The 16,701-nt window shown below is 39.9% G+C and overlaps 1 protein-coding gene across 3 annotated transcripts in view; it reads left to right on the top strand.

Moving 5' to 3' along the window:
• Positions 1-16,701, top strand: part of LOC139964572 (uncharacterized) — a 91,867-nt gene that overhangs the window by 22,186 nt on the left and 52,980 nt on the right. For all 3 annotated transcript variants that reach the window (XM_071966259.1, XM_071966260.1, XM_071966261.1), the window contains exons 19-33: positions 995-1,306; positions 2,171-2,362; positions 2,798-2,998; positions 3,662-3,967; positions 4,797-4,988; positions 5,517-5,705; positions 7,015-7,320; positions 7,913-8,136; positions 8,580-8,709; positions 9,990-10,352; positions 12,536-12,764; positions 13,243-13,427; positions 13,884-14,039; positions 14,592-14,771; positions 15,396-15,607. In XM_071966259.1, the coding sequence (XP_071822360.1) occupies positions 995-1,306; positions 2,171-2,362; positions 2,798-2,998; positions 3,662-3,967; positions 4,797-4,988; positions 5,517-5,705; positions 7,015-7,320; positions 7,913-8,136; positions 8,580-8,709; positions 9,990-10,352; positions 12,536-12,764; positions 13,243-13,427; positions 13,884-14,039; positions 14,592-14,771; positions 15,396-15,607 (3,377 nt within the window). The remainder of the gene's footprint in view (positions 1-994; positions 1,307-2,170; positions 2,363-2,797; positions 2,999-3,661; positions 3,968-4,796; positions 4,989-5,516; positions 5,706-7,014; positions 7,321-7,912; positions 8,137-8,579; positions 8,710-9,989; positions 10,353-12,535; positions 12,765-13,242; positions 13,428-13,883; positions 14,040-14,591; positions 14,772-15,395; positions 15,608-16,701) is intronic.

Raw genomic sequence — 16,701 nt, 5'->3', positions numbered from 1 at the left:
TTTTGTCGTCGTCGTCGTTTTCGAAATATCTGGCAATTTGTTGGAAGTGCTTTCATGTTGTTACTGCAGGTCATATGAGGATTGATAGTCTCTATTCAGCAGTTTTTACATAAATTTTGTAGAATTTATCCCTCTCTTTCTGAACTGCAGCGTGGCATCTGTCATTAACCCAGCTGACAGAGAGAGAGAGAGAGCAAAAAAAACTTTTAACAAATGACTTAGCTACTTGGGTGTGTCACAAAATGTCTGCAGGGAGTATATGCATAAAAGTTTGAGCTAAATGTTGCTAGAATCTGGTCTGGTTCTCTAACTATAACACAAATGATAAAGTTTCTAAACAGTGCTTTGTATGTGCTGTGACTTACCACTGCTTGTTGAGTCATTACCTTGTGCCTTGTGTGTGTGTGTGTGTGGTGGGGAGGGGGGGGGACGAGGGATCAGGGGGAAAACCTGCCAGAGTTCATTGGGTAAATTTTAACACAGTATTTGAAGACTACATGTTGTCAATTTACACTTCTTGAGTATTAAAAAAATTCTTGTCTGTGCATGTACGGATAACATCATTGGCAATCTGCGGTATTGTATCATGAATATTCATATCTTTTGTTGCTTAAAGCAATACACATGCAGTGCTCAGTGTAGCTCTGTAGGTAGACAGTAGCAAAGGTATTACAAAAAAGCAACACTGTGCATTATTTACTTGCGGTGGGTATGCGCTAAAACCTGGAGCAGTCGTGGCATAACTTGTTCCCAAAACCTACAAGTGTTTCTGATATTTTGCAAACGATAAAAGCATCCCGTTGTGATCACACTGCAGCTCTGAGAACTGTTTACTTACGACTCAATTAATCACATTGAGGTTCCTTTTGCCAGATACGGGACATCTTCATATTTCGAAGATGAAGGTGATGATCTCCATTTTTGTAATCAAATGGGGCGTCAATCGTTATAAATATCGAAATGTTGCTTCATGCACTACGCATCTCCTCGGCAGCCGATGACATCCGGGATCTGTCGCCGACGGACATCGCCGCCCAGCCCCGCTCTTACGACACCGCGTTCGCTGGATGGTCCGTCCAGGATAGACTCTGTGACGTGATAGGATACAACATCATCGGGACCTACAACGTCAGCAACGTCATCACGGACCAGACCAACTTCGTCCCTGGCGCGGAATCGACCAACGGGTTCGTCTACGGGCTTCCCGGACAGACGAGAATTACGATCACAGTCGGTGCCGAATCGTACACGTTTGGAGGTCTGCCTGGCGCCGAGGATGAATTTGTTGAGATAACCACTCTGCCAGGTAAATGGAAGATCAATTTTATTTTTTAATAGTTAATCCATGGATTATATAATTTACGTAACGTTGCTGTTCGGTTTTTTAAAGTGGTGTTTCCTAAGGTATGGTCCTCATTGTTATAAAAATGGTGAGCGTATTATGATGTTCGTTGCTCACAGCTGAGTTTTGACAGACTGTCCCGCAGGATACCGGCATGGATCATCTTTTAGCCTTATCGATTGGAAATGTTAGTTTATTGTCCAACAAAGATTATTGCATAACGTAATTTACAATTTTGCCTTTTTGATGAGCCTTAATATACGGGTTGTTCCTAATTAAACAAAGTCAAGGCAAGCAAGGAGTGGATGCCTAATATAACCAAGTAGAACCAAAATTACTTAAGAATAATCGAATGAGGCCTAACGAGGGGGGGGGGCGTGGGTCAGGGGCCTATATCTCTTGGAGGCCTAGGGATGAATGAGATAAAGGAAATTGTTATGAAATTTTCGAGGCAAAATGAAGACTTCAAAAAGTGTGAGATAATTGTCCCTGGGTCTCAACTGGCTCTGACACCTTGGCTGACTAGCAAGATTGACTTTTAGCATTGGTTGCGCCCTCTATGTAACAAATAAAACTAGCAGAGAGACATTGAACTAAGGGACCTTTGTGTATCCGGACTGTTCATGTTTTGATTATGTAACAAACTCCTTTCCATAAAAGTGTGTATCCAGCTGTGCCTCTTATTTGGAAGTCTGCCAAGGAGGGTATTTGCCAGATATAACTTAAATTTGTGGTATAAGAATTTTAAAATGAACAAGATATCTAAACATTCATGAATTTTAAGATTATGCTAATTTCTTTGGGGTGGGGGGTGTGCTTCTTTTGTAGTTCCTCTCTGTCCACCTTTCTACGAAAGAGGCTTCGAGAACGGTTGCTACCGGTTCGTCCGCAACACCACCTCCTGGTTCGACGCAAGGAAAAACTGTAAAGAAATTGAACATGGTGACCTTGCAGTGATAGATAGTCAAGAGGAGTTGGACTTTGTCCTCGACGAAACAAACGGGGGAGACTGGTGGATCGGTAAGCTAACTTAAACCTGGTTGAATATTTAATGTACGCTTTCCCCATCCCATTTAACACTCTTGAAGAGACGCCATCTTGTACATAGCTCCGCTGCAATAATGTCATTACGAACATTTTGAAATCTTAAGCATTTTTCAAACAACACTCTCAACCAATATCCCCGAGCTTTGACACTCTTAGGGTAGGTATATACCTTGCCCCATCGAAGCCTGTTAAGAATTAAGGATGATGTGAGTTATTTATATGACCTTTCACCTATCATGGCAGGTCAGGTGCTAAAATAATGTGACTTTAAACGTCACAGTATTTTCATTATCCCCTTTAATTTTAAATTTTTTTTTTTTTTTTTTTTTTGTGAGAAGTGAGAACTTATCCCTGGATGGCCTTTATTGCTATAATTGTGCACTTGTTCATTGCTTTTTTTCTCTAAAGGTATGAGTGATCTGGCCATCGAGGACTATTTCCGTTGGGTCACCTGCGACGATGTTGACGGTTGGGCTGCCACCAATTGGGGAGATGGGGAACCCAACAACCTGGATGATGTTCAGCACTGCGTCCACATGGTGGCCGGGAAGTGGAACGACTGGAAATGTGAACGTCCAGTCAACTACATCTGCGAGATAAACGAAAAAGGTGACTAATTAATTGAGAACAAAAAATGTAAAAAAAAACACATTGAAAATATGGTCAGGTAGAAGTTTGCTATTATTATTATTATTATTAGTTCCCCATTTTGGTTGCACTATTAGTTAATTATGCATTAGTGATAAATGAAAGAAGAACTCAATTTGGAAATTAGGAGGTCCTGAGAGGGAAATAAAAATTTTATTTTCTCCAATAACATTAAAGAGTTCAACAAAAACAGAAGCAGAACATTTGGTTCATGGAAAGGGAGATTGATGAACAGAGGCAACAAACTTATGGAATTTTTTTTTTTGAGGGGGGGGGTTTCTTTATGGGGATCTCTAGAGGACACCAGAGGTTTTCTGTCATTCTCAAAGTGGTCTATGATTACAAGAATGGTTAAGGACCATGGGTCTAGAAGGAATGCTTCTAATATCTCAGAATTTTTAGAGACCATTATCTCCTGCTTTTTGCTTGCACATGTAATCTGTTGAAATAATGATTTAGTCCGAACTTATTTTGGGGTATTTCGTTTTTGCTTTATTTTGCCTTCTTTCTAGAATGACCTTGTTTGTGTTTGTTGTGTATGCCTGCTTGTCAGTTATAGTACAAGCTACAAGAAGATATTCCTCCACTCTTGATTTTTTATTTTATTTTTAATCTATGCGACAGAGTTTGATTCTAGCGATGCAAATCCGTCCAACATCCAATCGGTCCCTGTGTCACTCACGTCTCTGAATGTCTCCTGGGACATCTCTGAGAACAACTGCGACCTCACGGGATACAGGCTGTGGGTGAACGGTACTACGCTAGCTTCCCCAAGAGTGGAAAGGATCGATGGCGCTCAGACTACGAGCTACGAACTTAAGGACCTGTTACCAGACACAGAATACCAGCTGAGAATGGCCGCTGCGTCCGGCAACATCGTCCAACCTTTCACTCTTCCTGAAGTACACGTCAGGACAGCAAACGAATCCTGTAATTATCTCGTTCAGCTTGATTTTAATAATTTTTGAATATCAAAAACTGGACAAACAATTTCAATTTCCTGAAGATTGTCTACTTACAGAAATGTTTTCCATAGACTAAGGAACAGGGAAAATGCTTCTTCATTATAAGGAATGTAATGGTTCCACATTTTTAGGAATAGGAAGAGTGTTCCCAGATAATTAGGCATGTACAAAATTTTTCCAGGTGATTATGACACATACAAACTGTTTCCAAGTAGATAGGCACATAAGAAATATTTCAAGGTAATTAGGCACAAACAAAATGGCTCTTGTTAATTAGGCTCATACCCTAATGTTTAGGCACATAACAAATTTTTCCAGGTACATAGGTACGCTCTAATTCATCACTGATGTTACTCATCCCTAGAGTAAAAACACAGACTTACGATTTGAGAACGTTCGCATCCAGTGCACCGTGCCTGTGGAACTCACTTCCCAGAACATGTAAAAATTTGCAGTACTGTAAACGGTTTCAAATCAGCTCTCAAAACGTATCTCTTCACCAAAGCATATATGTTATAATCGTTATTAAATGTGTTGAGCTCTACGAGAACTATTTCATAGTTTGTTTGGCGCTATATAAAAATTATGTATTATTATTATTGTTATGATTATTATTATTACAAGCAAAAGTGTGTCTGGGGTGATCAGGCACGTACAAAATGTTTCCAGGTATAGATTTAAAAATGTAGAAAACATTTCCTCATAAGAAGGAACAATCCACATTTTAAAAGGAATTCATTCATGTGAACAAGCTTTAAATATAATTGTATGTTTGTCTGACTCTCTCCTAACAGCTGGTCTCTGTCCTCAAGATTATGCGAGACTTTACATGAACACCTGTTACAAGTTAGGTTTCGATGCAATGTCCTGGGACAATGCACGCGCTGATTGTCAGTCATCTCCCGGAGGAGAATTGATGGTGATCAATGACGACGACGAGTACGACTTCATCGTCGGAGCTGCTGGTGACATCGAATGGTGGATGGGTTAGTCCAAATCTCACTCTTTCCTGGCTCAGAAGAGTTGAAAATGGCCTTTTTGTGTTGAAAATGGCCTTTACCAGTTGAACATGGCCTTTACACCTCCCCCCTCCCTCCTCCCCCACTTCAAAGTTATTTTATATTACGAATGGTCAACGGGTTAATTGAAAAGCGTCTTCATATTTCTCAAGGCATGTTTAAAGTGAGTTACATGGTTCTGTCTGGGACTTGTCCCGGACAAGGAAACTCAAACCCTCGCTGAATTTCATAATGCATTTTAATGGAACTGGGTTCATCCGTTCTGTAAATTTTCATGGTTTTTTTTCCCTATCTCTTTATATAATGTATATTTAGGACTCTATGACAAGGGGCAAGAAGGTGCCTAGAGATGGGTGGATTGCTCGGGACTTGTCCCGAACAAGGAAACTCAAACCCTTGCTGATGTTCATAATGCATTTTAATGGAACTGGGTTCATCCGTTCTGTAAGTTTTCATGGGTTTTTTTCCCTATCTCTTTATATAATGTATATTTAGGACTCTATGACAAGGGGCAAGAAGGTGCCTGGAGATGGGTGGATTGCTCAGATAAAGATAACAGTGACTGGTTCCCCGGGGAACCGGATGACTATGGCAAGCAGGATTGCGGTTACCTGCAAGAGGGATTCTTCTACGATTGGCAATGCGAAGCAGCCTTCCCTTATGTTTGTGAAGTCATGGATAAAGGTAACATGGAATTTGTTATTATTTTATTTTTTTTTTTTACAGAAGTCGCTTTGTGGCTACGGGTTAAAAAAGTAAATGCCGCTCTTTGGTCGCGAACGGTCTGCTTTCATTTCTCTCCATTATGGGCATATTTCTATGAAGATTTCAAGTTTTTGAGCAGTCCAAAAAAAAAAAAAAGGGCATATTATTTGACATTTCAAAACGAATCTTTGATCTGCGATCTTAAAAGCATTTTTCCTTAATAATAATAACTAAGATTTATAATGCACTAATTATGAACAAAATTGTTGTCAAATGCGCCGTACATATATAGTTTGAATAGAAAGAAAAGCAAAAACAATAATGCAACAATGAAAAATAATTACAAATCAAATTGAAAAATTGTTTAGCATAGAGGTAGGCTTTTAGTTTAGATTTGAAAAGTGATTTCATAGGTAAACATTTTAAATGGTTCGGGAGGGAATTCCACAATTTGGGACCAGAAACTGGAAAAGCAGGGTTGGCATAGGTAACCCCATTGGTTCTAGGTACTAGGAGGGTAATGAATTTTGACTGACGGGTGGCACGCTTGTATTGTTTTACTAATAGAAGTTCGGAAAGGTAATTTGGAGATAACTTGTTAGAAATACAATTGTGGATTGAAAATAAGGACTTTGAAATGTATACGCGTTTCAATTGGAAGCTAGTGTAATGCTTTAAGTCAACGAATCTAGCTCTCTGTGATATTTGGCAATTAGTTTTAGAAAATAGGAAATTTCACGAGTGCTTGTCACAACTTAGAGGGCTGAATACTTTCAACTATTAGGATGAAGTTGTAGGGCTTCCCTGTAAGTGAGACTACTACCTAAGGTCAAAAAGGTAAAGCTGCAGCAGCTTCAAAAATCCCCGCAGCAAAGCTGAATCAACATAACAGAATAGAGGAGAGAGAAATGATAGAGAATAGAGATTATCTCAACGCACTGGCAGTGCTTATTGTGTGAAACTTAGCTGTTAATGCCAATTTTTCAATTTTCAAAAAAAAGATTTCGTACCATGCAGCCTCCTCATCCTACTCTTGACACAAAAATAAAAAAATCATAAAAATATAAAATAATAAATAAATAAATAATAAAAAAATTAAATTAAAAATTTAAAAGTAAAATTTAAAAAAATAAATAAAAAAAAATTAAAAAAATATAAAATTAAAAATTAAAAAATATAAAAAATCCTACCCTTGACATAGTGAACTAATCCATGTACAAGATTAAAATACTCACCTTTATAATTTAGCTTAACCAATCCGTCCGGCATATTTCTTCCCTCTCGAAAGGATTTGAACTTGAAGACGTCAGTCCAAGCGACGTGGCATTCGACGCCGTCTCCGGCACGAATATCCGAGCTTCGTGGACGGTGTCGCCGTACGACTGCGAAGTGACAGGGTACAAGATCCGTTACCGTCCAACTGCATCGGTCGGTGAATACCAAGTCGAAGAGGTGGTAGGTGGCGCCACCAGCGAATTCGTGATCGGCGGTCTCAGATCGTCCACGAGATACAACTTGGCCGTGGCAGCGGTGACGACGTCCGGAGATTTGGAATACGCCGGCGGTGACAATGTACAGACCCTAGACTTCGACGGTAAGACTTCCCGACGGAATGTACCTCAAACGTTTTACCTCTCGACAAAATGCCCGGTCCTTTAAGTAAGGCAGTTTGGTATCACCGGCTGGCTATAACTTTTGCATCGCTCTTAATACCCAAACTGTAAAATATTTGGATGACCTGTTGTCTATCTAACTCTTTTAATCCTGTATTATATTCTTGATAAAAGTGGACCTTTAAAAGCCGAGTTTTGAATTTTCTTTAATTGTTACATTGCATCATCATGACTCAAAGCATGGAATATTTTCAAACATGATTGGATAAAGGGACTCGGTTCAAAATCGACATGCAAAAGCACTTTGGTTGCTGCTACTAAATTAGCGAGCTATTAAATCCAATACCGAAAAATGATTAAGTCTGTCCTACAAGTTTCACGTATTAATGTACTATCCTTCCAGTCATAAACCTTTCAGCTTAACGATGTAATTTGACCTCAATTACCCTATTGTACATATTGATGGTCCTCTGTGTATGAAGCTACAGTATGGCATGTGTTTCTAGCTCACAAATAACAGCAAACCAATTTATATCCCTATTTCTTTTCTCCCCCCCCCCCACCCTCTTTCAGGCCTTGGTTGTGTAGAGCCTGCCAATGTCACAGAGATGTATGGTGTGGTTGAGTCACCATTCTTTCCCGACAATTATCCATCCGGTCTGGACTGCACCTGGGTATTCCGGTATCCAGAAGGTTACCGTCTTCAACTGGAATTTTTGTCTTGGTTGCTGACCGACTCCGCTGATTATCTAGAAATTTTGGAACTGAGCCCAGAACAATCCAATCGTCCAGCCAAGGTAAAAGGGTTCAATAGCAATGACTTACCTCACATATTAAGTCACTGTGATATTGCAGTAGTCAAAGGCTAGGGTTAAGTGGTTAGAGCAAGTGTGGGCAACCTTTTTGAATGAATGGGCCAGAAATAAGGAGTGAAAAATTGACTGGGCCGCACCTTACCAACAACCTGCTGTTGATTCCAAGGACTTTCAAGCAAGGTGTGTGTCCTTAATCTGTATTCACAAAAACATAATGTCAATACAGTACAGTTGATAATTAATGGGGATAATAGGCCTACCTGACAGCATCATTAGTGCCGATAAATTCTAAGCAGCTAGCTCGTTTTTCTATGTAAAATAGATTGATTATTTTTCTTTTTCTTGAGACATCTCGTGGGCCGCCAAAAAAATCACTTTACGTGGTAACTTGTGTCTAACATGCTTTTCCTCAATCGTTGTTGCAGACTATTCCTGGCTCGATCACTACACCAGGGCTTTACCAGAGTTATGGAAATATCGTTTCAGTGTCGTTTGTAACAGATGGCACTGTCCAAAGTCAAGGATTCCAGATTGCTTACGAAGCTATTGACGAAGGTAACATCCCTTGGTCTGTCTTTTCTAAGTGCAATGATTAAGCCTAGGCCTCAAGGGCGTAGGAACCGGGGGGGCTGGGGGGGCGCCAGCCCCCCCACTGAAAAATGTGGAGGGGCGGAAGTATCATTCCGCCCCCCGGTTCGCAAGTCAGAAAACCCCTTTTTCATTTCCAAATGAGAAAAAAAAATCTCATTTGGAGCACCAAATTGCATCTAAGGCCAGGTGAAAATACAAAATTAAGTTTACAAAATGGAGTAGGTGTTGAAGTGTGCTATATTGCACCAAATTGCATCTGAGGCCACCTGGAAATGCAAAAAAATCCAAAGGGGAGGGGGACACCCCCTCCCCTTAGACCCCTCCCCCAGGCTGGCCATCAGTCTTCAGCCCCCCCACTCAAAAGTACCTTCCTACGCCACTGCTAGGCCTAATTACAACATTAGGTCAATTTCTCCTACACAGGCTCTAGAGCTATGCCTTACTGTCAGTCACACAGTAAGGTTGTATCCTTGTAATAAAACGAATCTGTAAAAGAGAAAAAGCTGTAGTAGCTGTAAGGCTGAATCAAAATCAGACAATAGAGATTAGATTATCTCAGAAGACCAGCAGTGCCAAAAACGATTTTGTCCTACGCAGTCCACTGCAGCCCCCCCCCCCCCCCCCAATTGTCCTACATTTGACATGGTACCTTGAACCTCTTTACATGGAAACTGACCTTTTCAAAATAAGAAGACTTTATTGCCAAGAGCAGCATTCAAAATCAGTTTTACTGTCTGCAGGGGCACCATGGCAATTTTTCAGTACTAATAGGGTTAATCAAGGCAAATTTCAAATTTGAATGGGCACCGAGGCTTTTTCTTTTCTATTTTTTTTTTATCCTAAGAAAGAGAACACCAATATACAGAAAATGACAAAAAACTACGATTTTTTCTTCCGCACTTTTGATTGAGCATATTCTCAGGTATCTACTCAATTATCAAAAATTTAATGATCGAGATCATGAGGGCACCCTAGGGTAACCTGTCTAGGGGACATGGCAGTCGTCGCCGTCAGTGATGGGTGATTTCCTGAGGGCATACGGCGGGAAACTGGTAGATACACAGACAGCGATGGTCCATGCAGGATAGTGGATCTCCCTCGATCTTGGGAGTTTATTCTCCTTGCCTCTCCTGATGAGAATAAAGCTACTATAACTAGTATACAGTGTTTGTTTTGGATGTAACTTGTAATACACAGAGAGGCAGGTTTGTTTCTCACATTGTTTTTGTTTTTCTTCTTTACAGGGCTACCAGAAGACAAGAACTGTTATGCCGATGTAACCATCAAGGCTAACTCGATCGTGACCATTCAGTCCGAGGGGTATTCCAAAGGGTACTCCGATTTCCTCGATTGCGTCTGGGTGGTACGTTCGAGTGGCACTGGAGGGGTGACTCTCAACTTTGTCGATGTGGACTTTGACCTCGGGGGCGGAGATTTCTTAGAGGTCGGGACAGGAGCTACGGTCAACAGGGATTCCTTGGTCAAGCAATACACAGAAATGACCGACGAAAGTATTGACCTGGCATCGGAAACAATTTGGATCTCCTTCCGGACAGATGGCGGTCTAAGTGGAAGAGGATTCTCCCTCTTTGCTCAGGACTACACAGGTAAGACGATTAGAATGGGTTGTGTATGTTCAGGTAGTTCTGTACGATGATCTTCAGCAGCTTGTTTCAAAATTTGGTAACAAAAGACAAGCTGGTCATTTACGTGCTTCTTTTTGTCGTAATTCAAAGAGCATGCAAATGCCTCCGATATCGTTCTGTTTCTTTGTGGAACAATCTTCCGATCAACTTGAAATGTTATACTTCCGTGGCTTCGTTCAGGCGACAACTGAAAAATTACTATGAAAGCCTTTATTGATTATCCGTTGTAAGAGGTGGGAGTAGGTGGTGGTGGTGGAGGCTGGCGGGGGAGGGTAGTGTTATAGGTCTTATATGTTAAGGTTATCTATTATATTTTTTTGGGGGGTAGTTCTTTTATAGGTGTTAAGGTTATCTATTTTTGGGGGGGGGCCCGGGGGGTAGTTCTTTCATAGGTGTAAAGGTTATCTATTTTCTTTGATGGGAGTACTCAATTCCGTTAAGCCCAAAAGGGTTTCTTAGTTTACTTCCTTTCACATTTTTTACTTATTTGCAGTTATAATTGTCTTGTTCACCTTGTTATACTATCTGATGAAACAAATAAATAATAATAATAAAAAGAAAAAGGTGTGAAACGTCTTAAAGAGATGTTTCATCATTTTACGTCACATAACCATCTATCAGATCACACAGCCTAATGTGATACTGTTGTAATACGGGAAGGGGATGTAGCCTAAATTTTATACTATTGTATTACAGGATGGGACATAGGCTAGTGGTACCTTGTTGTATTACAAGATGGGATGTAGTCTAATGTTATACTGTTGTACTACGAGATGTGGGTTATAGCCCAATTTTATATTATAAATATCACTGGATGGGATGTAGCCTATAATGTTGATATCCTGTTGTATTGTTGGAATGGAATAAAGCCTAACTTTATACTGCATGTTGTATTTTAGGATGGAACTCCTGCTAGTGTCGGCGAGAGGGCACATAATATTTGGCCTTGCCCTGTGGGTCTCTTAAAATGTTTGGCCACAAAGCCCAGAAATTACTCCTTTTATCTCTAGTTTAACAAAAGAGGAGTAATTGGGCTGATTTATGGGATGATTCATGCTCTTCTGATTTCAAGTTGATTTAAAATTATCGAAATAAAATTGATTTGAGTACAAACTCAGATCTTCCCAAAGTCTGAGATGGCTGCAACAAAACAAAACAAAACCTTGAGGGGTACTACTATGATGGCTCTACCTTTTACAATATTAATGACTAAATTTCTCCAAAGAACCAATCACAAGTGAAGATAAGAACTTTCCAACTATTAAAGCTCCGCTTACATGGGTGTCATCGAGAAGAGACCACCTGGAATAATGAAAAAATCTTGTCGTTCTGGAAGGGTTGACTTTAGAATCCTGTTTGAAACAAATAATGGAGTGTGAGAAATGGGATTAAACACTGGCCAGGGGAGCCTTAAAATCTAGTGTAAACTTGATTTAAAGTTTCATACTATTATGTACGTGACAGTAACTACAAGACTGTCAACATGTTTGCAAAGAGAGTGTGGTGGACAATTGGCTGAGGCTTCGAATTTGTGATCCAAGGACTGCTGGTTCGATCCATTACGTTGTGTCCTTGGGCAAGATGCTTTATCTCAATTGACTCTCTCCGTCCAGGGGATTAATGGGTTCATGTTTGCAAAGAGAGTGTGGTGGACAATTAGCTGAGGCTTCGGAATCATGATCCAAGGACTGCTGGTTCGATTCCTGCCTACTTCATTACGTTATGTCCTTGGGCAAGATGCTTTACATCAATTACCTCTCTCCGTCCAGGGGTTAAATGGGTACCCGTGAGGTAACTTGTCATTTGGGGCAGTATATAACTGCAGCCGAATGGAGGGATTGTCTCTGGGACAGGTTATCATTGACCAGAGGTAATATGACGTCCGTGAAGCGCTTTGAGACCTTATAGCTGTATTTTTCAAGTAAAATGAAATGACAAAGAAAAAGAAATAAACACGAGACAGATAAATTTCCAACTCGTTTTTCCCACAAAAATACCGCTTACAATATATATTTAAAATGTGATCTATTCACAAAAGATATTTGTACACCTACGATCTTATATTGAGAAAGACTAACTCCTTAGCTGATATATTTGCCATCAATTATTATTTTTTTCTTCTTTTTTTCTTCATTTATCTCAAGCTGTTTCTCCAAAATCCATCAAAGACTCTGCAATTGGTGGGGATGAATTTGAAGCACTTGCCGACTGTGGTGAGACCGTCGTGGTTCCCATGACAGAAAGGGAAGAGGTCACCAGTCCTGGATACAATACTGGAGGTTACAATAACTCTGAAGATTGCACATGGATCTTGGATTCGTCTCCCGGGCAACGATTTAGAGTCACCTTCTTCGACTTTGACACTGAATTAGGGTAAGGTTAACAGTTTTCCAATTTACAAAATATTATAAATCAATACTACCTAGTCGTTATTTTCACCAAATATGAATGCTGCAACTTTGCTTTGATGTCGTCGGAAACTGTGTTACCGTAGTGCGGCTTCGCGAAGTGTTCAAATAACTTTGGGGGAGTTTAGTCAACAACTTTGACCAAACCTATGGAGTAAACGATACTATGACACCCCTTCTAGAGAAATTTACAATTGTCGGTAGTACTTTAGGTCAATTACAAACAGTTCGACTGTAATGTTGAAAAATTAAAGACTCCATACTTCATCATGTATCTTTGCAATCAGCATTTAATATTGTTTGTCAGGTTCATATAGCTGATTTAAAATCAGTTTATTTTAAAGGTTTTCTTGTTTTCTCCAAAGTTCTCTGCACATTCTTTTGTCTAAATATTACAAATCCAACCGTAACCCTTGACGATTCCTTACAAACCATCTCTGCAGATACGACTTTGTCGAAGTCGGATACGGCGAAGATCCGAGTGATAGAACGACTCTTCTGTTACGAGCAAGCGGCAGTTCTTTACCCGACCCATTCATGGTACCGGATGACGGGGGCTGGGTGCGATTCACGTCAGATTCATCGGAAACAGAGAATGGGTTTGGATTCTATGTCGGTGTAGACACAGGTACGTACAGCGGATAGCTCTTAACGGGATATCACAGTGGAGCAGAAAATGTATCATGATTTTGTTTGAAATGTTGGGACGCGGCCTGGAAAAGGGAAACTTGTCATAATTAACTGTGTAGAAGGTCTAAGTTCGAAGTATTAAGATGAAGAAGTAGTCATTCTTTAAATGTTACTGTAGGCTACTAAAGACTGCTTACTTTATCCAATTACAGCTTGCCATGGTACAATGTTGACTTTGTTGGCACCGCGGCCACTCTGCGAATGCAAAGTCTATGTACATCCCTAGTTTTATTTTTTAATGTCATTGATATGTGGAACTGCAAGGCCCAAATTGGTTACCCGACTGTTTGAATAAAAAACATCGTCAATTCAGTATTATTTAAAGTAGCTGTAGGATATTCTGTATTGCAAATACTTTATCTCTCGACGTCGTGTCCTATCTATGTATTTCCAGGTTGTCAGATCACCCACAAATTGCCTCTCGGAGGGAGCTACACATTTCAAACTCCAAATTATCCAAACAATTACGATTTCGATGAATTCTGCTGGTGGGAGATCAATGGTGAACACACGCAAAACCTTCGAATTGAGGTCGAAGACTTTTCTACGGGTGAGTTGAAAAGTTGAACGACTCGAACCACCGCTGCCTATGTCTAGACAGTCTTCTAGCCTTAAATAATTTTCCGGTTTCTATTCAACCACATCCGTTCATATTTGTCATTTTATACAGTGGAAGGATTTTTTTTTTGCCAAGAAATGTTGAATGATAGTTTTATCCGAATTTTCTAAACCATCATCAATATTGCCTCCCGTGTTATATGCTAAACCAGTCGAAAGTGGTCTCTAGCAATCAGACCTTAAACGTGTGTCATTTGTAAGCAAAACCAAACATTTTTCTTAAGACAGCATTCAGCTTTTGGTAAAAAACTTCTAAGAACGGTATCTTTTTCGGAAAGTACCTTCGGGACTCCACAGACCCGGGGGATCCTAAAATGTAGAGCTGGGTAGTCAAAACATTTTAGAAGATCATGGCACAGGCAACAAAATAATAGCTCTTAGCCATCCTCATATTCAATATCTCTAGCATGTTATTTTATTTTACTGAAATAAACCTCAGCTTCCCTTTTCTGAAAACGAAATTTGTCAAACTTGATTTCCTCAGAGGAAGGCTTTGATGTCGCTGAAATTGGGTACGGTGGGGTACCCCTGTTGACTTCCCGTCTCCTGGCGACCTCTGGAACTATGAGTGGCTCGATGTCCATCAACTATTTCCGCGCCTGGGTCACCTTCACGAGTGACTCGAGCGTGCAGAGCAAGGGATTCCGCATGACTGTCTACGATGGTGAGGATGATGAATCAATAATCAGGGATTATGCTCACACTGGGCGGCACCGGGCGGCTGCGCCCAGCAGTTCTGAATGCCGCCCAGCACAAACAGTATTTTAAAAAATTTCCGCCCTGCACTTTTTTGATGATAATTTAACAAATTTTACCATAACTAAAATCTGGGAGAATACATGGCACAGAATAGGAAAAATAGCACCACCTAAGCATACTTCATGTGCAAAATTTTTCCAGTGGGGAGGGGGTACCCCACCCTTGAGATCCCGCTCCCAGGGTGTGGATCACACTACCGCACAATCTGCCCGGCACTCAAATATTCCTGAGCACATCCCTGAATAATGTAAAAAAAAATGTTGTTGCAGTGACAGTATGTCACTTCAAAATGACGGTTAGTGATAAACTTAGAAGGATAGCAACAGAATGACGGTAATTTGTTGCTTGGTTACCATATAAGTTTTGGATTAATTTCCATTAACGAAAGAGCATACTATACTCATGCATAAATCCATAACCCCCCAAAAAAGAACATTTCCTATGGATGTTTCTTACCAATGGTGTGGATAATTGGGAATTTTGAAAAGAAAAATTGTTTGTCAATAATTTTTTTTTTTTCTCTCACCAGACAATTGTTTAGACCAAACATATAATGATGCATATGGCGTGATTACCTCGCCCGGATTTGGTAATATGTACTACAACAATATGGATTGCCAATGGAGAATCACGGTCTCAGTCGGTTTAAACATCCGTCTGAAATTTTCGGCATTCGATTTGGAGAACGGTCGCGACATTCTCTACGTCCTTGGAACGATGCAAGCACCATTAGAACAGTGGGTAAGAACTACGTTCGATGCTCTTCACCGAATGTTGAAGTCGAACTATACACGTTTTTTGGTATTTTGTGAATTGAGAGCTTATACAGAACGGTAAAAGTAGAGAAAGCAGGATATGAAAAATGACAAAAGATCTTGGAAAGGAAAAGAAAAACTGATGAAAGATTGCAATGAAACATGGAGATTAACACTGAGATACAGAGCAAGTCGACAGTTTAAAGTACAAACTGAATTTAAATATGCTGTGTTTATAATACAAGCAGTTATGGTAACAAATTTACAGTTAAACAGCACCCTAGTCAGTCAAACATGCAGAAACGTGTTGGAAAAAAATGCCTGAAAAAAAATAGAATGAAACAAGCGGACCGATATAATGTTAAAGGTGTACTAATGATGAGGAATACAATTATTTTATTCTGTTAAGGCTATATACTTTAAGACCTTATAAGTGCAACCCTGAAGATATTCCCCATGCATCAAGTCATATCCCTTGCGGCCATTTTTGTCACAATCTGTTATTAACGACATGATCCACAATCAAAGCATTTCTAGACGACCAAATTTTTTGAAAACCGGATGTTCTTTTACCTGATCCAATGTGGAGCTCACAATGAACAGTGAATTTTCTCTTCCACTTGCGATTGACTTGAGTTTTTGAAGCAATTTGCTCATTAATAGCAATTAGTAACAGATTGCCCAGACTTTATTCAGATTTCATTTTGTTGCTAAAATATCAGTCCCAATCTTAATACCTTAATCGGTTTTTGCATGCTGTGATTGATATTATTGTTGCTATTTCTACATCACTAAATATGCTCGAATTGGCAGAAGGAGATAAGTAGAAAACATTGACAAGTCAATTTTAAAAAATTGGTGTTCAATCGCTTTTTTTATAGTGAGCAAGCTCAAAACATGTCATGTATAGGCTTTGCAGCCTACCACATATTAATCAACCCCAAAGCAATGTCTGTATCGCATACCTATGTAACATAATACCTGTAGACCATACTTGTAATCCTGCAATATAAGATATACAAACTGTTTTATCTCACACTTGTGATGTTTCCACGCTCCTTTTTCGTGCATCTGGAATAA

This window comes from Apostichopus japonicus, chromosome 23 (assembly GCF_037975245.1).
Source record: "Apostichopus japonicus isolate 1M-3 chromosome 23, ASM3797524v1, whole genome shotgun sequence".
Classification (NCBI taxonomy): domain Eukaryota; kingdom Metazoa; phylum Echinodermata; class Holothuroidea; order Aspidochirotida; family Stichopodidae; genus Apostichopus; species Apostichopus japonicus.
Note: the sequence above shows the minus strand (reverse complement) of the source record. Positions and strands in the feature narration are given on the sequence as shown.